This window comes from Archocentrus centrarchus, chromosome 15 (assembly GCF_007364275.1).
Source record: "Archocentrus centrarchus isolate MPI-CPG fArcCen1 chromosome 15, fArcCen1, whole genome shotgun sequence".
NCBI lineage: Eukaryota > Metazoa > Chordata > Actinopteri > Cichliformes > Cichlidae > Archocentrus > Archocentrus centrarchus.
In genome coordinates, this window is record NC_044360.1 from 20638371 (window position 1) to 20656756 (window position 18386).

The following is an 18386-nucleotide window of genomic DNA, read 5'->3' on the forward strand; positions in this document are numbered from 1 at the left end:
TCAATCTTTCATCCTTCGTAAGAGAAGGAGTCTTGGGCCGCTTCATATGATCTTTTGTGATATACTGACCCAATCTTTTTGGAGCGATTGCACAAATTGTTGAGAGCTGCTGGACTCAAGGGCCTAGCATGGAGATCAGGAAAACAGAGTGTACAGCATGGGTATGCAGCAGCGTTGAGGGGAATGATGCAACGAAGACAAACCCAAGTGTGAAATATGAAATACAAACACAAATATGTGTGGAGAGACATACTCTAAACTTTAGAGACACATGTAAAAGATGTTTTCTTTTTTATACATACATTTAAAATAGAGTCACAGAGGAGATACTTGACACCAGCACACGTGGTTAATATTTTTTTTTAAGCTGTGTTTAGATCACTGTGACTTTTATTCATAACAAATGGCACAGATAATGATACAGAGATGTTACAGGTATGGTTGGCTGACAGTGTCTGTATGAGCTGCTCTAACGAGCTGCTGAACACATTAAAAGCGACAAATCCACATAATTTGTCTGCACATGATCTAGTCCATGTGTGTGTTTCTTGGGAAATTTAACATTCTCATAAACCAATTTTCCATCCTTTTAGTCCCAGGACTTTTTTTGATTTCCACTGCAGTAGAAACACCTGCAAAGATTAAGCAAATTAGTCCAGTGAAGCATGAACAAGCAACAGCTGTTTCTCCACATCATTTTTGGTGAGAATTTTAGCGCTTTTAAAACAACCATTCCCCGAACAGGGATGGCTTCTTTTTGCTGTATGATGTATAATATTTCTTTGAACACAAGGTAGGCCTTGGTGTCTGTGGTGGAAATTTGGCTTTAATGACAGAAGTGTAGACACCATCATCTGGAATCCTGAAATTTCAGACTATTCAAAATCTATTACATAGTTTTTGCTTACCTAAGATTTGAAATGATAAAGATCACTCTTGTACCAAGATTGATATCTTGGTGCATTATTAAGAACTGAACTGAATTTCAGGATATAAGAATAGACCATTCTGATGGGTTGTGGGTTTCAACTCATGTTAACAGCCATCCAATCCAGGCATTATAGATACATTTTTCAGTGGGAGGAAATTACTCAGTTCCTTGTCTACATTGTTGCACAGGAGCCAAACAATCTTCAGACAGAATCAGAAAGTTGGATTAACAAAACACATGTTTGTTCAACTAATTTCATACTTTGGAAACCTTGTCAACTGTGGAAAAAAAAAGAAAAGAAAAGATAAAAGTATTTTTCTAATACAGAAAATGCAAAAAGAATAGCGAGAATTAGAAATCCATTGATTCAGTAATCCCTGGATCTAATGTCAATAAGGAGAGAGGCAATTTGTTCCAGGCTGTTTGGCCAGGCTTTGAAATCTGGCTTTTAATCAGATTTTTGGCATGTTAATGCGTTTCTCATGCATCTTCAGTAGGGTCATTATGTAAGAGTCAATACAATCAGTAATCTCATCCAAGCTATACATGTGACCAGCTCTTTGTGGTCCACACTCCTACGTTTCATTAATTCCTCTGAAATGAAATTCAGAGTTGCAGTGTCCTTTTCCCTCTCTCCTAATCTAATAACTGTAATGATACAGATTTCTAAATTCAATCAGCTTTAATCTCGGGGATACAGATGCTCTCAATAGGGAGAGAAAAATGGTCCCAGCTGGTGAGTGGTGAAACCCTTATGAAAAAAGTAGCTACTTTAGAGAGATGAGGACTCGTGTGTGTGTGTGTGTGTGTGTGTGTGTGTGTGTGTGTGTGTGTGTGTGTGTGTGTGTGTGTGTGTGTGTGTGTGTGTGTTGGATATATTTGCTAAAAAGACAAGTTGTGTCTTTTGAGCAAATGTTTCTCTGCCCACTGTGCATCATTCCAGCTGCCACGTTGTTTGTGAGTGAAGCTGAAAGATCTTAATAAAAAAAAAGTTGGTGTCAAACTGGTCAGCAAAAAAAACACCACAAACTTGTTGCTTTACTCTCACCGTTTTGATCAGTACACAGATGATTTATGTGAGTTATTGCAACATAACAAAATTTGCTGAACAAAGGATCCATGACATAAATCACATTCAGACTCCAGGCATGACCAAACAAAATAATGTTTTCTGTAAAATGAAAATGCAGAACTTCACATTATTTTGAGACAGAATGCTTTCATCTCATTTAAGATCCGACATTGTTTCTGTCTTTCAAGTGTTTGTAATGAGGATGTGTTTCATTTGAGGAGATTTTCTTGTTCTCTTTCTTTATTCTAAGTCTCTCTGGGGTCACTCTGATATAAAGTGTCAAAAGGAGGTCACTCAGTATTCATGTAAAAATATAATGACTCAGCATCTGTCTGACAAACCAAGGACCTGCATAGATCTTCTTAGTTCAGGAGACACCACGCAGTTAGACTGGTTCTACTTACATTTTTCCAAAGAAGATCTGTCATTAGTCAGGTGTTATCATTAGCAATAACGATGGATCTGTTGTAATCAAGTGCCCCATAAAGACACGATTGTAACAGTGAGCCAGCATGAGTGATGTCAGGAGGAGTCTGGAGTAGCTAAATTAAATAGAGTCATCCCTAATTTTATTATGTATCATTATCTATCATACTTTCACCAAACATCCTCTTAAAGACAAGAGGTTTTACCATCCAGGGAAACTAAACACCTGTGTGGGTGTGCAGAACCCAATGGTGAATTTTCCATTCCCAATATGAAGTAAAAACAAGTGGCTTTTTTTATTGTTTAAGAGAATTAAAACTTTAACAACATGACCTTGAGAAAGAAGCAACAATGCTTGTCTTACAAGATTATGGTCACCTCAAAAGTAATGATACACCTGTTTGGTTTTCACAGAGACTAATCTGTTTTACTCTGAGAAATGGATGATACAGTCTTGCTAAAACCCAAATAGCTTAATAAAATAAATTCATAGCAAGGATAGTGCTTTTCATACCACCTTGTACAGCTATACCAAGTACAATAACATTATAATCATGCTGTTCCCAGCAATGCAAACTCCTCAGCTGCAGACAGACTAAAAAGCAAATTAATTCAGGCCTCAAAACAGAAAAAATACACCACCAGTTGCTGAACTGAACTGTAAGATTATGTTTGTTTGCTCCTTTTCTGTGTATGATGAGTACAGTTTCTCAATTTAAATTAGAGAGACAGAAAAAACAAACAAACACCTTTAAGATATTGTTCACCATGACCTTCTGATCCTGTAGGGAATTCACTATCCAGTCTAAGAACCAGCACAATAATATAAAGGTCCATTCATTTAAGTTTTTGCCATCACAGTACACACATTTTTCTAGATAAACACCTTCCAGTTATCTTTGAGAGTAGTAATGTACATGTTTACAAAAACACAGCTGTTGTCTTCTTGTGTTCTTGTAAACAGGTTACTATTGATAAACAAAAAAAAAGTTAATTAGTAATTAGGAAATGTAATTAGGATTTTTCATTTCATGTTCAAACTGGACTGGGAAGCAGCATTGTTTTTAAAACTAAACCATCACATTTCTTCCACCACGTTTAAGCGATAGAGTCAGACACTCCTCGAGCAACTTTTCATTTGATGTTCATGCCACAAATGATCTTGATTGGTTTTCCTCTTGTTTCTTGTCTCTTTCTTGCAAATGCATCAAAATCAGATTTATTGTTCATAACATTTTTAATTCATCTTTGCAATGTCAGTATTGTTTTGCCCATGTTAAACCTTTACTGTCCATTCTTAGATATGGGTTTCTCTTTGCTAATCTACCTCAAATGACAGCATCCTGGAGTCACTGCTGATGTTGTTGCTGCTGCTGTTTTCTGGAAAAAAAATAATGAAGCTGTGGATCTCCAGAGTTGTACTTGCCTCTTACATCTAGCTAGTTTGCACTATTTTGTGAAAAGAGGGCTACACACTGTTGTATCAAATTGCCAGAGTTTTGGTAATTTTCATATCTAATACATTTCATTTTGTATTGTAGCTCAAGAATGTTATTGAGAAACTAATCAAACCCACAAAGGCTGAAGCTCCAGACACTCCAGCACACTGTGCTAACTAGCTTACTGGATGAGAGGTTTTCCAACAGACATCTATTGACCAATCACGTCTGAGAAGATTTCATTTGCATGCAGGTAAAACAGTCGGTGTGGAAGGCAAAAGAGGGATTACATTAGACGAAATAGGATGTCTATAATGGGTTATCCATTTTATCCATATTTCTACTTTATATTTTCTAATAAATGTTATGTCACAAACATGTGATTGCCTTTCATGGCAATGATCTTTGTACCGAACCAACACTTTTGAGTGTAAATAATGACAATGTAAGCATACTCCACAAACTGTACATAAAAGATGGTCACAGCCACAGTGACGTCTCACATTGATTTGGGAACTTCATATTTCGAAGCTTCCATTTTTGGCTTTGTTAGACAAGAGGATGGAGTGTAAGTTCACATCATGGGCAGCTCCCTATGGTGTTCAAACTGCATAAAAAAAAAACAAAAAAACAAGAACCCTCACATCTGGAAATGTTTGGATCATACATTTGGAGGATACACTTCAGATGCTAAATGATTTTGTGTCAAGAGAATTTAAGAAATAGGAACAGGTGGATCAGAGTGTTCAGCAAAATGGAAATTGTTTATATATATCCACAGTATTCCTGACTTTGCGCCATTACCCATAATTCATAGTGGAAGCCGGTATTTTATTTCCGTTTGTGCTCTTGTTTACGGTTGCGGGCTTACACACTTGCCGTTCATTTAAACATTTTGATACTGCAGTTCCTTTTACCTGGCCTAAATGGTACCACATCGCAGGTGGATACATTGCAAGGATGTTTTAAAAAGCAACGAGGACAATTTGGTAACAGTGCCTCACCCGTCACTTGTGTAAATGACATGAAATTATGGCCCGAAGTCAGCTACATTGACATTATCAATTACCTTGTTTTTTCCGAAGGATTTGATGGCGAAGAATCACATAATTATAAGAGCACCATATTACCTTCAAAGCAATAAAATCAATAAAGTAATGCTGAACAAACAAGGCAACATTGTTTTCCTTAAAGCAGCTGTAGAGCTGAGCCAGAGCATTGGCCAAGCAAAGCGCTTAGCATGAGTCATGCAGCAGCTATTCTGTGGAAGGTATATCAATTATCTGGATATCAGAATGTTCAGATCACTGAAACAGAAACACTGGACTGGCCGAAGGCTGTGATCGGGGAGACACGCAGCTGTCATCTTGCTAACTGCTACGTGTTTACATGTGGAAGGCACGCATTGTTTAAGCTTTGTGTAGGCTGTATACTGTAGTGTCACACTATAAATAAAATGTAAAATGTAAAAAAATAAGAGGCTGTACATTAAAGGAAAACTTAAAACATAAGGAAAAAATACGGTAATAGGATGTGCAAGTGGGTAGTATAATTTTGGGGAAAAAGAACAAATTTACAGAATAAAATAATTTGAAAAAATGTACAGACTGATGTAGTGACAACCGACAACAGCACAAGTTGAATCCAAGCTCATGTTCCAACTAATAAAGCTGCCCATTACAGCACAAAGTAACCAAATTTTGTCATTAACTGGCTCTGACTTTGGGTAACCGGAAGTATAAAACCATACAGTGGAAGTAGCAGTCTGTCATGGCAGCCTACGTATGCTCTTCCAGAAACCTGTGTGTATATATATATATATATATATATATATATATATATATATATATATATATATATACATACACACACATGTGTCCCACTGGTTAAAGTTTGAGAAGTATGTCTGAGAAGTATGTGACATTTAAAAACCTATCTGAAATGTTTGGATCCTGCGAGTCATGGTTCTTGAGATCCAGTTACATTAAAGAAGAGAAACAGGAGGAAAAGAAGAACAGATACAGGACCAAAGAAAAAATGAAAACTGAGTATATAACGTAGGAAAAATTTACTAACCTATTATTTTTGTTAACAAATAACTTGGATTTTTTTTTTCTTTTTAACATTAGATCAGATTGTTTCTTTTTTAACTTTTCACTTGGATTACTTTTGGAAAGTGAGCTATTATTATTAATGAAACCAAAAGCCTTCTTATCTTATTGGTGCATGGCCCAGAAAGCTTAAACCTCTATTAATCTTGAATGCGCTATCTCCCTTTTCTCCTTCGTCTGTCATCACAGTACCCACGCAATGCTGTAACCTCAAAAAGTTTTTGGTAAACCTCGTATCCTGCAGTGACATAGTCCATTCCCCATGACATTTGTTTTCACTCATAAAGTTGAGAAGATGAGTAGGAAGTTTTCACTAGGAAAAGAAAAGAAACCCCGGTGGTAAAGACCAACTTTGGGTTCACATAACATCTTTTAGACTACTGCAACTTTGAATTTTGAAGTCTGAAGTTTTCAGTTAATTTCATTAATGTAATAATTAATTGTGTAGTAATTTGATAAGAACCCATTTCCAAAATGTCTACTGAAATGTATGAAATGACAGCCATCATTGTAACTTACTGAAGTATGAACAAAACCCTAGAAGTCATCACCAAAACCATTTGCAGCTGAAAGTATTAAATGTGAGCTGCCTGACCCACCTATCTGCCCCCCATCACCGCTCAGACCCATTAATATCCTTATACAACCTTAAACTTTTAAGTGTCTCATCGACAGGTAAATGCTTTTGGGATACGGGTAAACAGTGCAAAAATGTTTGATACTTCCCAAAGAAGGTGAAAGGATAATGCAATTTCACACTTTCATTGCTTTTCACTTTGCTTTGGTGTAAGATTACCAATCAAACAAAACACCCAAGACAGCATCTCAGCACTGAATTAAAAGACTGATTGCACAAGAATTGCGCCACACATGAGCCTTGAAATTCTGGTGCATGGCTTGCCTCGTGTGGCTAACACATGCATCGGGCATGCTTAGTGCAGAATGCATTAGCAATGTCTACTTTTAGGGTCACAGGGCTATAGATTTAATGGCCAGCACCACAATAACAAAACAAAACAAAACAAAACCAAACAAAACAAAACAGAACAAAACAAAAAATGGACAGAGCTAACACATGCAGCTAACACAACATCTGCACTGAGCTCTTTGTACATGGAGAACATCACTATCAAAGCGTGTAAGCTGCTGTAAAAAGGGAGAGAAAAAAAAAACCTACCCTCCTGTAGAGGTGTAAATATATTACAACTCCTGCTGAGACAGGCACCAACATAAAAATGTTATCATGTTTGCTCATCACATTCATAAGATGTAATTCTAAGCTTTGCCTGACCTTTTCTTTGCTGTTTTCTGTCACTGAGCAGTTATTTCATTTTTCAAGTTTTACGTGCCTCACTGAGAACACCCTGTAGTAACTCACATGTCTGTAATTTACACACCAGCAATTACAGTCTGTGGTGTTATCGGTGTCCAGCAGCACAGTGTTTTCAGTATTTACAGTGGTGGAAGACATTCATCATTAGAGATTTTGGTTTAATATATCAGTTTCACTGTCAAAACAAACATTTTGAGAACATTCACTTTGAGAAGTGAAAAGTAGTATGAAAGGCTCTTTCCACTAAGGTATAAAATACAGTAGAAGATGACATAAACAGTGAACTTGTAATATGCATATATTCAAAAAAAGAGAGAATGTGAGAGAAAAAAAAACTACTTGATAAAACAGTTTTAAAAGGTTAAATAAATGACTACTTGATAAATGGGCATTAAACACCCTTAGGTCCTGATCAGTTTGATCTTCTCATAACCACAAGAGTGACACATCTTGGTTGGCCTTTTTCATCATCTTTACGCTTGATCCGCTGCAATCATTCAATAAAAATCGATTTTAAGATCTCCTTGTAAGCTACATATTGAAATACAGTCTCTTAGTTTGCTTAAAGATATTACTTCGTTTGCCGAGTGTGTACCTAAGCCATCTCTGACCCCTTCTGTGCATCAGTTAATCAAGCGCATCAGTTACACCAGCGTTATCTCCAAAGTTGCCTGTACCATGAATGTCCGTGGATGGATGCTTGTGTAGGCAGAGGCGCTGTCCACGGTACTGCATTCAGCCCCTCCCCGGTAGACATCACGGAGAGACACGTGATACTCTCTGTCTGTGGCTCCTGACAGTCGCTGGATAAGCTCAACAGGGAAACCAGATTGCACCTTCTCTTCCACAAAGATAACTGGATTTTCGCCCCGCGCTTCTTCCCACTAACTCCATCCGGCGGTTGATTTTTTTTTTTCTGTAGTTGTTGTGTTTTTATACCGAGAAAGACATTCGGAGGACTGAATATTTAAGGTAATTTTAAACCTGTGAGGTTTTTTGAGGAGTTAGAGTGAAAGTGGACCCATCTCTCTCTCTCTCTCTCTTTCTCTCGCTCTCTCTCTATCTCTCTCTCTCCTCCTCCTCTCTCTCTCTCTCTCTCTCTCACTCTCTCTCTCTCTCTCTCTCTCTCCTCCTCCTCTCTCTCTCTCTCTCTCTCTCTCTGCCTCTCTGGCTGATGCTGTGATTCACTTGAAAGCAGATCTTGATGTGAAGGTTTCGCTAAAGAGGATTTGGAGCATTGGATTTCAAAGAGACAAAAATATGGACAGTGGTGGTTTAAAGCAGCTCAGTCCGCGGTGCCTTGCATGAAATCGCGTTTCTTCTCTTGTGACAACTATTAAGGGTCCCGTAGAAGTAAAGGTGCACGCGCAAAGGTAATAATAGCCCGTCTTCTTGTTTACCGAGGAATTTTGTAGTTGTGATTGACCAGATAAATTGTTGCATGGACATAAAATAACACACTTATTATAGTGAGCCTTTTACAGCTGCCATGCATGGCAAATGTCAGGGTATGGGGCACGTTACTGATGAGGTGATGGCGAAAATACGAATGCCTTGCCGTTTTGCAAAATACGTCAAACGCTCAATTCTGATTTTGCCTTTTAATAGTTTGAGCGTGATCATTAAAATGCCGTACTGATCTTCATCACTGTTTCAGTCTATTGATAAGATGATCCGGTCAGTGGAAAGTGTAGGCAAGTAAATCAGATCTACAGCGGTGCAGCGGTTAGTGTAGTGATTAGACTATTTTTTCTTCTTCTTCTTTATTTGAAATGCAAACTAATTGCGGGCATTTCAAAGCGAGTAACTCATTTATGTATTTATTTTTTTTCGTTTTTATTGCATTATTCAGTTCTTTTGGTATTTTGAAGGAAAAGCGGTTCAAAGTCCGTATGAAAAACAGACAAAGCACATAGTATGAAGAGCATTTTCTGGGTTCTGACTGAGACCCTGTGGCAGCCCGACCGGTATGCCTTACACAAACCGACCATTGTGCATCAAATGACGCACTTTTCTCATGTTAGGTCTTCAACTGAGAAATGGCCATCGGAATGCTGCTGATAATGTGGTCGCAGAAGTTTTAACGGGCACAAGCAAAAGTAATATTCTCAAAAAAATTACAGTTGCAAGTCAGCTGTTTCCTTATTTACTTTTGCGTGACGGACATTTTCTTTAAAGTGTGTTTTATAGATGCCGACCGCTGGGCGTGAATACAGATGCATTTTTTTTATCTTTAGATCACAAATCATAATTTACTTATTTTGTCCTTAGATCGCATGACTGCGTGCACCTTTTTCACTATGGAAGGGCTGCCTTTCAAAGGGAATATTGCAGATATCGTTTTCCTACTTGAACTCTAAGATCAATTAATGTGTATATTGTGTGATATTGTTAAGAGCTGCTATTTGATTCCTGGAAAGCTCTGATGATCTTAATCTAATGTTATAGCTTGTGCTTGTTGTAACAAAGGCCTCACTGGATATGAGTCCCTGATTGGCTGTGTTTTAGCCTTAATCATAGTATCAATACTGGCTTTTGATTAAGGCTAGGACAAAAGTGGATTTGGACATGGATGTGGTAAAATACTAATGCTACATTAAATTTGTTTTTCTTTTGCAGAGAGCTTCGAGTCTGGGGACTGCTTTGACAGACAGACTGCTTCTTTTGCTGAGCTTATCAGCCAACGTGGCTCCATATGGCATTTTTTTTCTCTTTGCTACAGAGAATGCAGGGTGAAAAGCCCTGAGCAAGGCTTCCAGTTACCCGCCAAAGAATGTTGGCATGAACATGAAGATTAAAGCTGCCATTTCAACTCAAGTGAAACCGTGCACACACTAACTGGCACCAGAAGGGACTGTTTCGTAATTACATAAATCAGACTGAGTGTGCCCAGTGGATATTTGAATCTCTGTCCCTTTGCTCTAAATAGCCATGGCGGAGGGGACCTTTAAACAGTTCAAACTATTTTGGCGACAACAGTGAGAGGTTTGGCCAGTGGCCTGGGCAGTATGAGGTAATGATGTTTGCTCCAGGATACAAGTGTTGGCCAAGCCTGTTGATATGCAGATATATTAGAATTGTAGCATTTAATCTTTTATCTTACAATGCATCAGTTTACACTTGTATGTCCATGTAGACAGTCAGTTACATGCCAGTCAACCCAACATATTTTTTTCTTAAGCTAAGGTCCTTATAAGTACAATCAATTCTAAAAGTCCTACCTACAGAATTCGAAATCAAACGATGATTTCACAAAAGCCACATAGTGCCCATATCATATGGGTTGGGCTGCTCATTTGCTGCTTTGTAGAAATAGGCACTTGTCTAGAATTTACAGGTGCTGAGGGTCAGTGGGCTAGATTTCCGGTGTGGAATGCATGTTGCGAAAGTGAAATGAGCTTCAACATGAAAACAAGGAGTTCCCACGGGCTGCTAGTTTACTTTGATGATGAGGGATTTTGTGACTTTTTAGAACTCCTCATACTGAATGGTAAACTCAGCCTTCGATTCTCCATCTTCTGTGCGGAGCCTGCAACTGTTGTTTCTGACACAGCGGTCAATGACAGTCAATGGCACACAGTCACTATAAGGAGAAACTTTAAGAACACTACCCTAATGGTGGACAATGAGATAAAGTGGGTGGAGGTGAAGTCTAAAAGAAGGGATATGACTGTTTTCAGCCATCTGTTTGTTGGTGGAATACCACCGGAATTACGATCCGTCGCATTACGCCTGACATCAGCTGTGGTCAAGGATCAGCTGCCTTTCACTGGATGGATAACAGACATAAAGGTCAACAACACGGAGTCTGTAATGATTAACAGTGAGGGTGTCTTAAATGACCTCTGTGGTACAGCCAACATGTGCTTAAATGGAGGAATCTGCAGTTTAATTAACAATGAGCCAATATGCGACTGTTCTCAGACTGGCTTCCAAGGAAAGGACTGCAGTGAAGGTAAGACATGGATTTAGTTTGAATCATACATTCAGTACAAAGTGTCCAATGTAGCCTTTTCAGTCAATAGCCTGTTATTTTTCATCTTAATTTGGCTGTTATTATTGTAATTACTAACCTCCCTAAAGTAATGCATTCCCTTCCTCTATTTGGCTAAAGCCATATGTTTTTCTTAGTCATATGATGTGTGCCATTGATCTGCAATACAGCTGTTTGTAAAGACTGAATCTCCTGCTAGGCCTCATTAGCAAAACATTCTGGTGTTCTCCATCCCCGAAGGTGTCTGCCATTCTTATCAAATAGGTCCTTAGGGATCCGTTGACCTATGAAAGATCTCCAATGACTTACTTTTCAAGTGGAAGAGCAGGAGTAATCGTCTATGCATCAGATGGAGTAAACATGAATGATGTCATGCATAAACTATAAGTTGGTCCAATCCATTTGTATCATCTACCAGTGCTGACAGTGACACACGGATATTAATAATCTGGTCATTAAGCAGTCATCTAGTGATTGTATTGTACCCATATCATTTTTTGAGAGAACACAAACAAAAACTGTAACTGTAAAATGATTCATAATCGGATCTGTGTGCTATTTAGTAATGCTAACTGCTAAAAAAAAAAAGGTCAGCAGGGTAGTGAAGGAGAATAAAAGTCCTAGAGAACCTGCAAATTGATACACAAAGACATGGGTTCTTTGAGACGGTAAGAATGCTATCACTATGTCTAGGCTGTAAGGAAAATGTATGCGTGTTCAGAGTATTTAGAGCAGAGCTTCCCACAGGTTGACAGCTTACTGTGTTGCTGAGGGGGGAGTATGACTGTTGGTCAGTCAATTGCGGAGGAGTTTTAACTGTTTTAAAATTTATTTTTCATGCTCAATTAAATACAGATGAATCTGAACCTCATATTTTTATATGTGGCAATGATGGTCATTTTTAATTTGCAGCAGATTTCATAAGCTTATGTATTTTTATCTATGCACATAAATCTTTTATTAACAATAGCTCATTAAGGCAATATTGGATAACTTACTACTGCCATGTAAGATATTCTTATCAAATTACCTTTTGTCACAGAGAAAAATATGAAACACAACTAATTAAAATGTAATCTTCATATAGCATCATACTTTGTAGACGTTTTATTTGTTGCTTTATTTCTGGTCTTGTAAATGGCGTTAATTAAACAAGAAGCAGCATGCAGCCTTTCACTAACCTGCACTGACACATTGAATGATTGATGTAGTTCACTAACGGCTTTTAGTGTTGGGCAGATTTAAGTATTTGTTATTTAATCTGCTTTACATCTGTGAGAAATTGTGGGCTATGTTGCCATACTGTATAAAAAAATACAAATACATCTGGATCCAAAATTAACTGTGACAGTAAATATCGCTGAATATGTCATTATTCTCTTTCTTGCTTTTTACAGAGCAGGCTCCATACAGTCTATAACCAAAATTCTTTGTAACAGTGTCATAATGTATTGCGGTAACTTGCCACTTAAGTTTTTTTTGCAATATTGTAAATTACATTTCAGTATATAGATGAGACCTTTTTGCTAGTTAATCCAAAACCAACAAAAAAAAAAGTCTAAAAAATCTTTTGAGATTCTGAGAATTCAAAGAAGACAACCTTTTTGTTTTTTGCAGTTTCTCTAAGCTGGCAAAAAGGTAGTGATTGTGTGCTTTTACATTCATAGTCATTTTTGTAGCAAACGCATTTTTTTCATTATATGCAGAATGCAGTCTGATAGCAGGCCCATCTTGGGAAAGCTGGGATCCTTTTTATACAAAATGCAGATGCACTGATTAAATCTTTACGTTATTATCTTATCAAGAGGATATTATTCATACAACTCTTCAACAACGTAAGTAAATTAGCAAATTAGAAAGTGTGTTTATCAATTTTGTATTAGACTTCCTACTATCTCTGAAATTCAATTTTAATGGTACTCTATGGGAAGAGTTGATATGATATTTCAAAAACACAACATCTGTAGGACTTGAATAAGGACAAAGTGTTATCTGTCAATTTTTGGAATTTTGGGAATAGGAAGTTCTGGACATCTTTATCTAAAAATAAGTCATTAAATATTTTTAAAAAACAAAAACAATGTTTTATATGAATTAAAAAGACAAATACCGAAAGGACTTGAGTCTAGTTTACCAATTCATTCTCAATCTAACACTTCATATTAAGAATTAAACTTGCTCTTAATTTAAAAATCCATATTCCAGTACTTAGGGATATGCCTAGGGACTGTTCTATATTTAATAATAACTATAGTTGATGATTTTAAACAGTATATCTATATTTTCCTTGTGTGTGGAAGTGTGTCTCATTAGTCGAGAAATCAGGAGAAGGGATTTTAATATGCACAGCAGGGTGGCCACTGATGTTAATAGCTTTATACCCATGCAATAACTAATATTGTTCATATTTACATGGGCTGCATGAAGGATGAGCAGGCAATATCGAAAGATGTTTGTGTATTCAGTATACCACACCAGTTGTGATCAGAGCAATTATAGAAACAAGATGAAAGCTACTTTGTAAGATTATAAATCCTTTAAAAATATATTGAACATACACCCATACAGGGGCACTGATTCTACAGTTTGATGGGGTGAACAGGGTCCAGTAAATGTGTTTGTGTCTTAGGCGAAAACAAATCTCTAATGGAACAAAAGCCATACACGAGTACTCTTTGATTTATCACTCGGAGCACTAGATTGCTGTAATTTTCAATTTTTTACAGCACTGTACTGGATAATGACAAATTACTTCTTAAATTCACGAGTTGTCCTGAATGGATTATTTTTCGTCAATGTAATCCCCTTGTGCAGCCCATTCTGACCACTTACATATGTACATTTGCTATGCACACTTGAGCTCGTGCACTGTGTCAAAGCTGCAACACTTCAAAGCGAATTTCATTTTAGAGAAGATGAAGCAGTCACAAGGAGCCTAACATGGCATTTAGGGACAGTGGTGTGGGATGATTGTGCTGGAGATCGTGTGTATTTGGTGTTTTTTATTACACTGTGTGAGGTTACAGGTTGTTTGCACCTGAGATGTAGCAGGGGGCTGCAGCATAACCTGTTGCATAGACAGTCTGACTTTGGGTACGACAAACAAATACACGAATGTGAACGAAAACAACAAGGTGTTGTTGTGGTCTTGATTTTATTCTCCTTTTGAGGACTTGGCGACTGCAGTCTCTTCCATTGAAAACTGCATTTTTTTTCTGGATAATAGTGACCCAACTGTTGTCACCAGTGATAGTCCTCTACTTGAGGTCAGTTAGACACGACACAGAGTTTCATATTTGTTCTCTTTGATAGTTTGAGGTTCATGGTGAAATTGCAAATATGCACCTACAAGCATATATGACTTCCAGCAAGCGATTCAAGCCTCAGCACTGGAAGCACAAGGAGACAATTTGAAGGGGCTGGCAGGGTGTTGCTTTTGCTTTTTATAGGCACACTCTCAAAAAGCTGAACTGAAGTCCTTAGAGTACAGCTTAGAATTAAAACACTGTTATCTGTGTCATGCTCCTGCATGCTCATGGTTGATTAAACTATGCAAAATATACAAGCAGAGATTCAACTGCATTATTTCCTCACAAAGTTTATTGGTTTCCTTTTTTATGATTGTAACAATAAGTTTAAAAAGCTTTTTCAAGAGGAAGTCATCAGGCAAATTTGTTGTCCATAGTGAACTGATTGATTTGGTACTATAGAGTGATGCTCATCTGTCACAAAACTAACTTAAATCAGAGTTGGAGGGAACTAAAAACAGTTTTAGCCAGATAACCACACCACAGACAGCGTGTGGTTACGCCAATCCAAACTTAATGAAACGCTTAGACCTCAGTCACACAGGCCTAGAGACCGATCAGCTACCTCCAGCAACCACTTGCCAGGCAGTTGCAGAATATTCACTTTTCCCTAGCAGCTGGTTGTCCTGGTGCCTGATTCTCTGTCCCAAGGTTTTGAGTTTTATTAGTTTCCTTTTAGGTTCAAGTATAATTTATGTTTGAATTGTTTTCTTGTTTAATTTGAATCTTTAGCTATCTCATGGTCCTGGGGTTTTTTTTTTTAACCCAATGTTTCTGAGTTGTAGACCTTCTAGTTTTATTTATTATTCTCTGTTGAGTTTTAGTTTTCTTTTCATGTATTGTTCCTGAGCTTTGGTTTTATTACTTTTGCAGGTCAGGTTTTGTTATTTATGGTAATCCTGCATTTGGAGTTAAGTTAGTTTTACGATCTAATTTTTGTTCATGGTTTTAGTTTGTTTATTTGCCTTGTTTCAGTTATCCTGCATTCCCTATGTCTTGTTGTCAAGTCTCCATCTCCCTGTTTGGTGTTTAGTTACTTCCTGTTTTATTTTGCTAGTCTCTTGTCTCGTATGTGTTGTGTTTAGTTTTGCATCCCCTCTGTCTGATTAGTTTTATTCTATTCACCTGTGTCTTGTTTTCCCCAGCTGTGTTTTCTCTCCCTCATGTATGCATATAAGCCTTCAGTTTGCCTTTGGACTTTGTTGTGTCATACTGTTCACTGTCTGCTGCTGTTTGTTCTTGTATGCTCCCTGTGTGTCTGCCAATGATTTTCCCTTTTTTTGAGTTTATTGGACTTTGTTTTCTTCTTCAGTTCATTTGACACTGGTCGCCAAGTCTGCATTTTAGGCCCGCACTTCCACATCTACATCACATGATACTGGTGATCCTGGGTGGTCTAGTCCTGTGTCAATGGAGCTTTAGAAATTAATTTCATAGTGATTGGCAGCAATCACTTGCACCCAGTAAGGGAATACACGTTTTTCCCTTGTGACTGGTAGTTGCCAGATGGTTACCGACATGTCTCTAGGCCTGTGTGACTGGGGCCTTACATAAATACATACAATCCCTTAATACGCCTGCTTATAACTATATGTGAGTTCATCATTTTAAAGTATTCTTTTCATTTTTTTATGTAATTGTTGTATTTTATCTCTGTTCTGCTCATATTTTTTTATGTAAAAAAACAAACAAACACCAGTCCTTTGCCTTTAAAGTCTAAATCGCACGTTTCGCTTAAAAATTTGTTTACTTAACATTTGCTGTTTGTTAGCTAAACCATTGTTGCTCCATGCTGGCCTCTTTTCATATTGACTTTAAGCATCTCTGCATGTGCCACAGATACACAGAAAGCGTGATAATACAAACTGCAGTGTAAGAAGACTGGTAGCTCTTCAGGTTTAACTCCTATTGTCACCCATGCTGAAACTCTATGAACGTGTGTTACAGTACTTAGATCTCTTGAAATAAAGAATCCATTAAACTGTACCTTTGCTAGATTTTATGTTTTGTAACAAAGTGCAGAGAATGTTTTCCACCCATACGTAGCTGATGTTGGTGCTTGCTTTCTTGCTTTAGTGAGTGAGGAGGAGGAAGTCAGAACCACAGAAAATATGTGCAAGATTCTTATTTATTTTTATTTTTTTAATGACACCAGAGGCTTAAAAAAACATTTTAAAGCTACCCAGGACACATCTGGGGAAAAACAATCTCCTATTCTATCAAATTATGCCAGAGAAGTAGGCACATTAAAGAAAATAAATAACAAAAACAAAAAAAAAAAAACAAAACTGCAGATAGATAGCTTCTGCAAGTTTACCTTATGTCCATACATGAATTTGACAGTAAAGTACATTGAAGTTGAAAATTTACCCTTCCATTAAATCATTTAAAAGCTGCTGTATTACTTTGATCAGATGAAAGGATTATAGGATTTGCCACCAGACCTGTCAACTTTCCCCTGTCCAACCACAAGTGTGCCCATAACTCTATCTCCCTCTCTCTTTCTCTCTCTGTCGCTCTCACTCTAATTCACACACTTACAAATGCACAGACACACACACACATACACACGCGCGCACACAAACACATAAACACAAATCCCTTTGATCGGTTGAAACAATTATTTAAATGCACTGTTGTATGGTCAGTGTGTCCTTTTTGTTTCTCATTAGAGAAATAACATAGATGCATCGCATAGCTCCATATTTTATCCTGATAAAATGGAATCATGTTGTTTATCTCATCGCACATTAACCAACCATAAATCTCTCCTGGTAAAAAAAATAATAAAGTAGGGCAGACCCCAAGTAAGACTGCACAGCATTTTGTTTGTCACTTTGTATATTATGTAATTTAAAAGATAACTCACATTATCCGGGTACAGTGAGTAACTGTGTTTGCCTTGCACTTTTCATATTGTGATTTTAGCTGATAGCATGGCTTCTAGGCTTCTAGGTGAAAATATAGTTAGACATCCTTGAAACTAATGTCACTTATAGGACAAACAGTCACAGAACATAAGCACATTTATTAAGCTTCTAATGCGTGATGGCACAGTACCAAAAATGACTGTAGCCTACAGTAAGCAAAAATAATGTCACACCTATTTTTACATTTGAGCCATCATTAACTGTGACACTTTTAATTCACCAAAACAACAATGCCAAAACGGATTTGTGCCTTACTGCTTCATTACAGAAGGAATTTACTGCATCACAAAATATGCAGCAGATACACTATTCACACGCTCATATAGGTAGATGTGCAATATATTTTGCTTACTTGTTTTATAACCTTGCCCCACTCTTGCTGACTATTTTTCCTTAAAATTGATTCCTGGTTATTAGTGTTTCAGGTTTCAGGTTCATCACTTCGATATAACTTAGACAGACAGTGTTACTTGTGTTTATTATACCACCTCCAATGAACTGTCTATGCTGATCTGAGAAGTTTAAATATTAACATAATGTGTAATTAGAAGGGGTACAGTTTCCTTCAGTCAATTTCTATGTAATCTGTTCCTTCAGAGCACATTACTGCTTGAATTTCTACAACATGAAAACATGCATAGTTGTGCATTATTGGAACCTTTTCTTAATTTATATATAAAAACAGAACACTGGTTCCATGACTAGTCTGTCTTATACAACTTCATTTTTAAACAAATGTGATGGTGTTTGTTTGTGAAATATTCAAGTAAAATTTCAAATACGTGCCTCTGACAATCCTGTGGTTACACTAAAGGTTGCTCTTGTGGCACACATCAATAGCT

At 37.3% G+C, this 18386-nt stretch overlaps 1 protein-coding gene across 4 annotated transcripts in view; it reads left to right on the top strand.

The window, feature by feature from the left end:
• Positions 1–10540: 10540 nt before the first annotated feature.
• Positions 10541–18386, top strand: part of LOC115792906 (neurexin-1a) — a 255778-nt gene continuing 247932 nt past the window's right edge. Inside the window, exon 1 of one of the 4 annotated variants that reach the window (XM_030747529.1) lies at positions 10541–11267. In XM_030747529.1, the coding sequence (XP_030603389.1) occupies positions 10556–11267 (712 nt within the window). In that variant the 5' untranslated portion in view covers positions 10541–10555. The remainder of the gene's footprint in view (positions 11268–18386) is intronic. The other 3 variants (XM_030747530.1, XM_030747532.1, XM_030747531.1) reach the window with 3 other exon arrangements.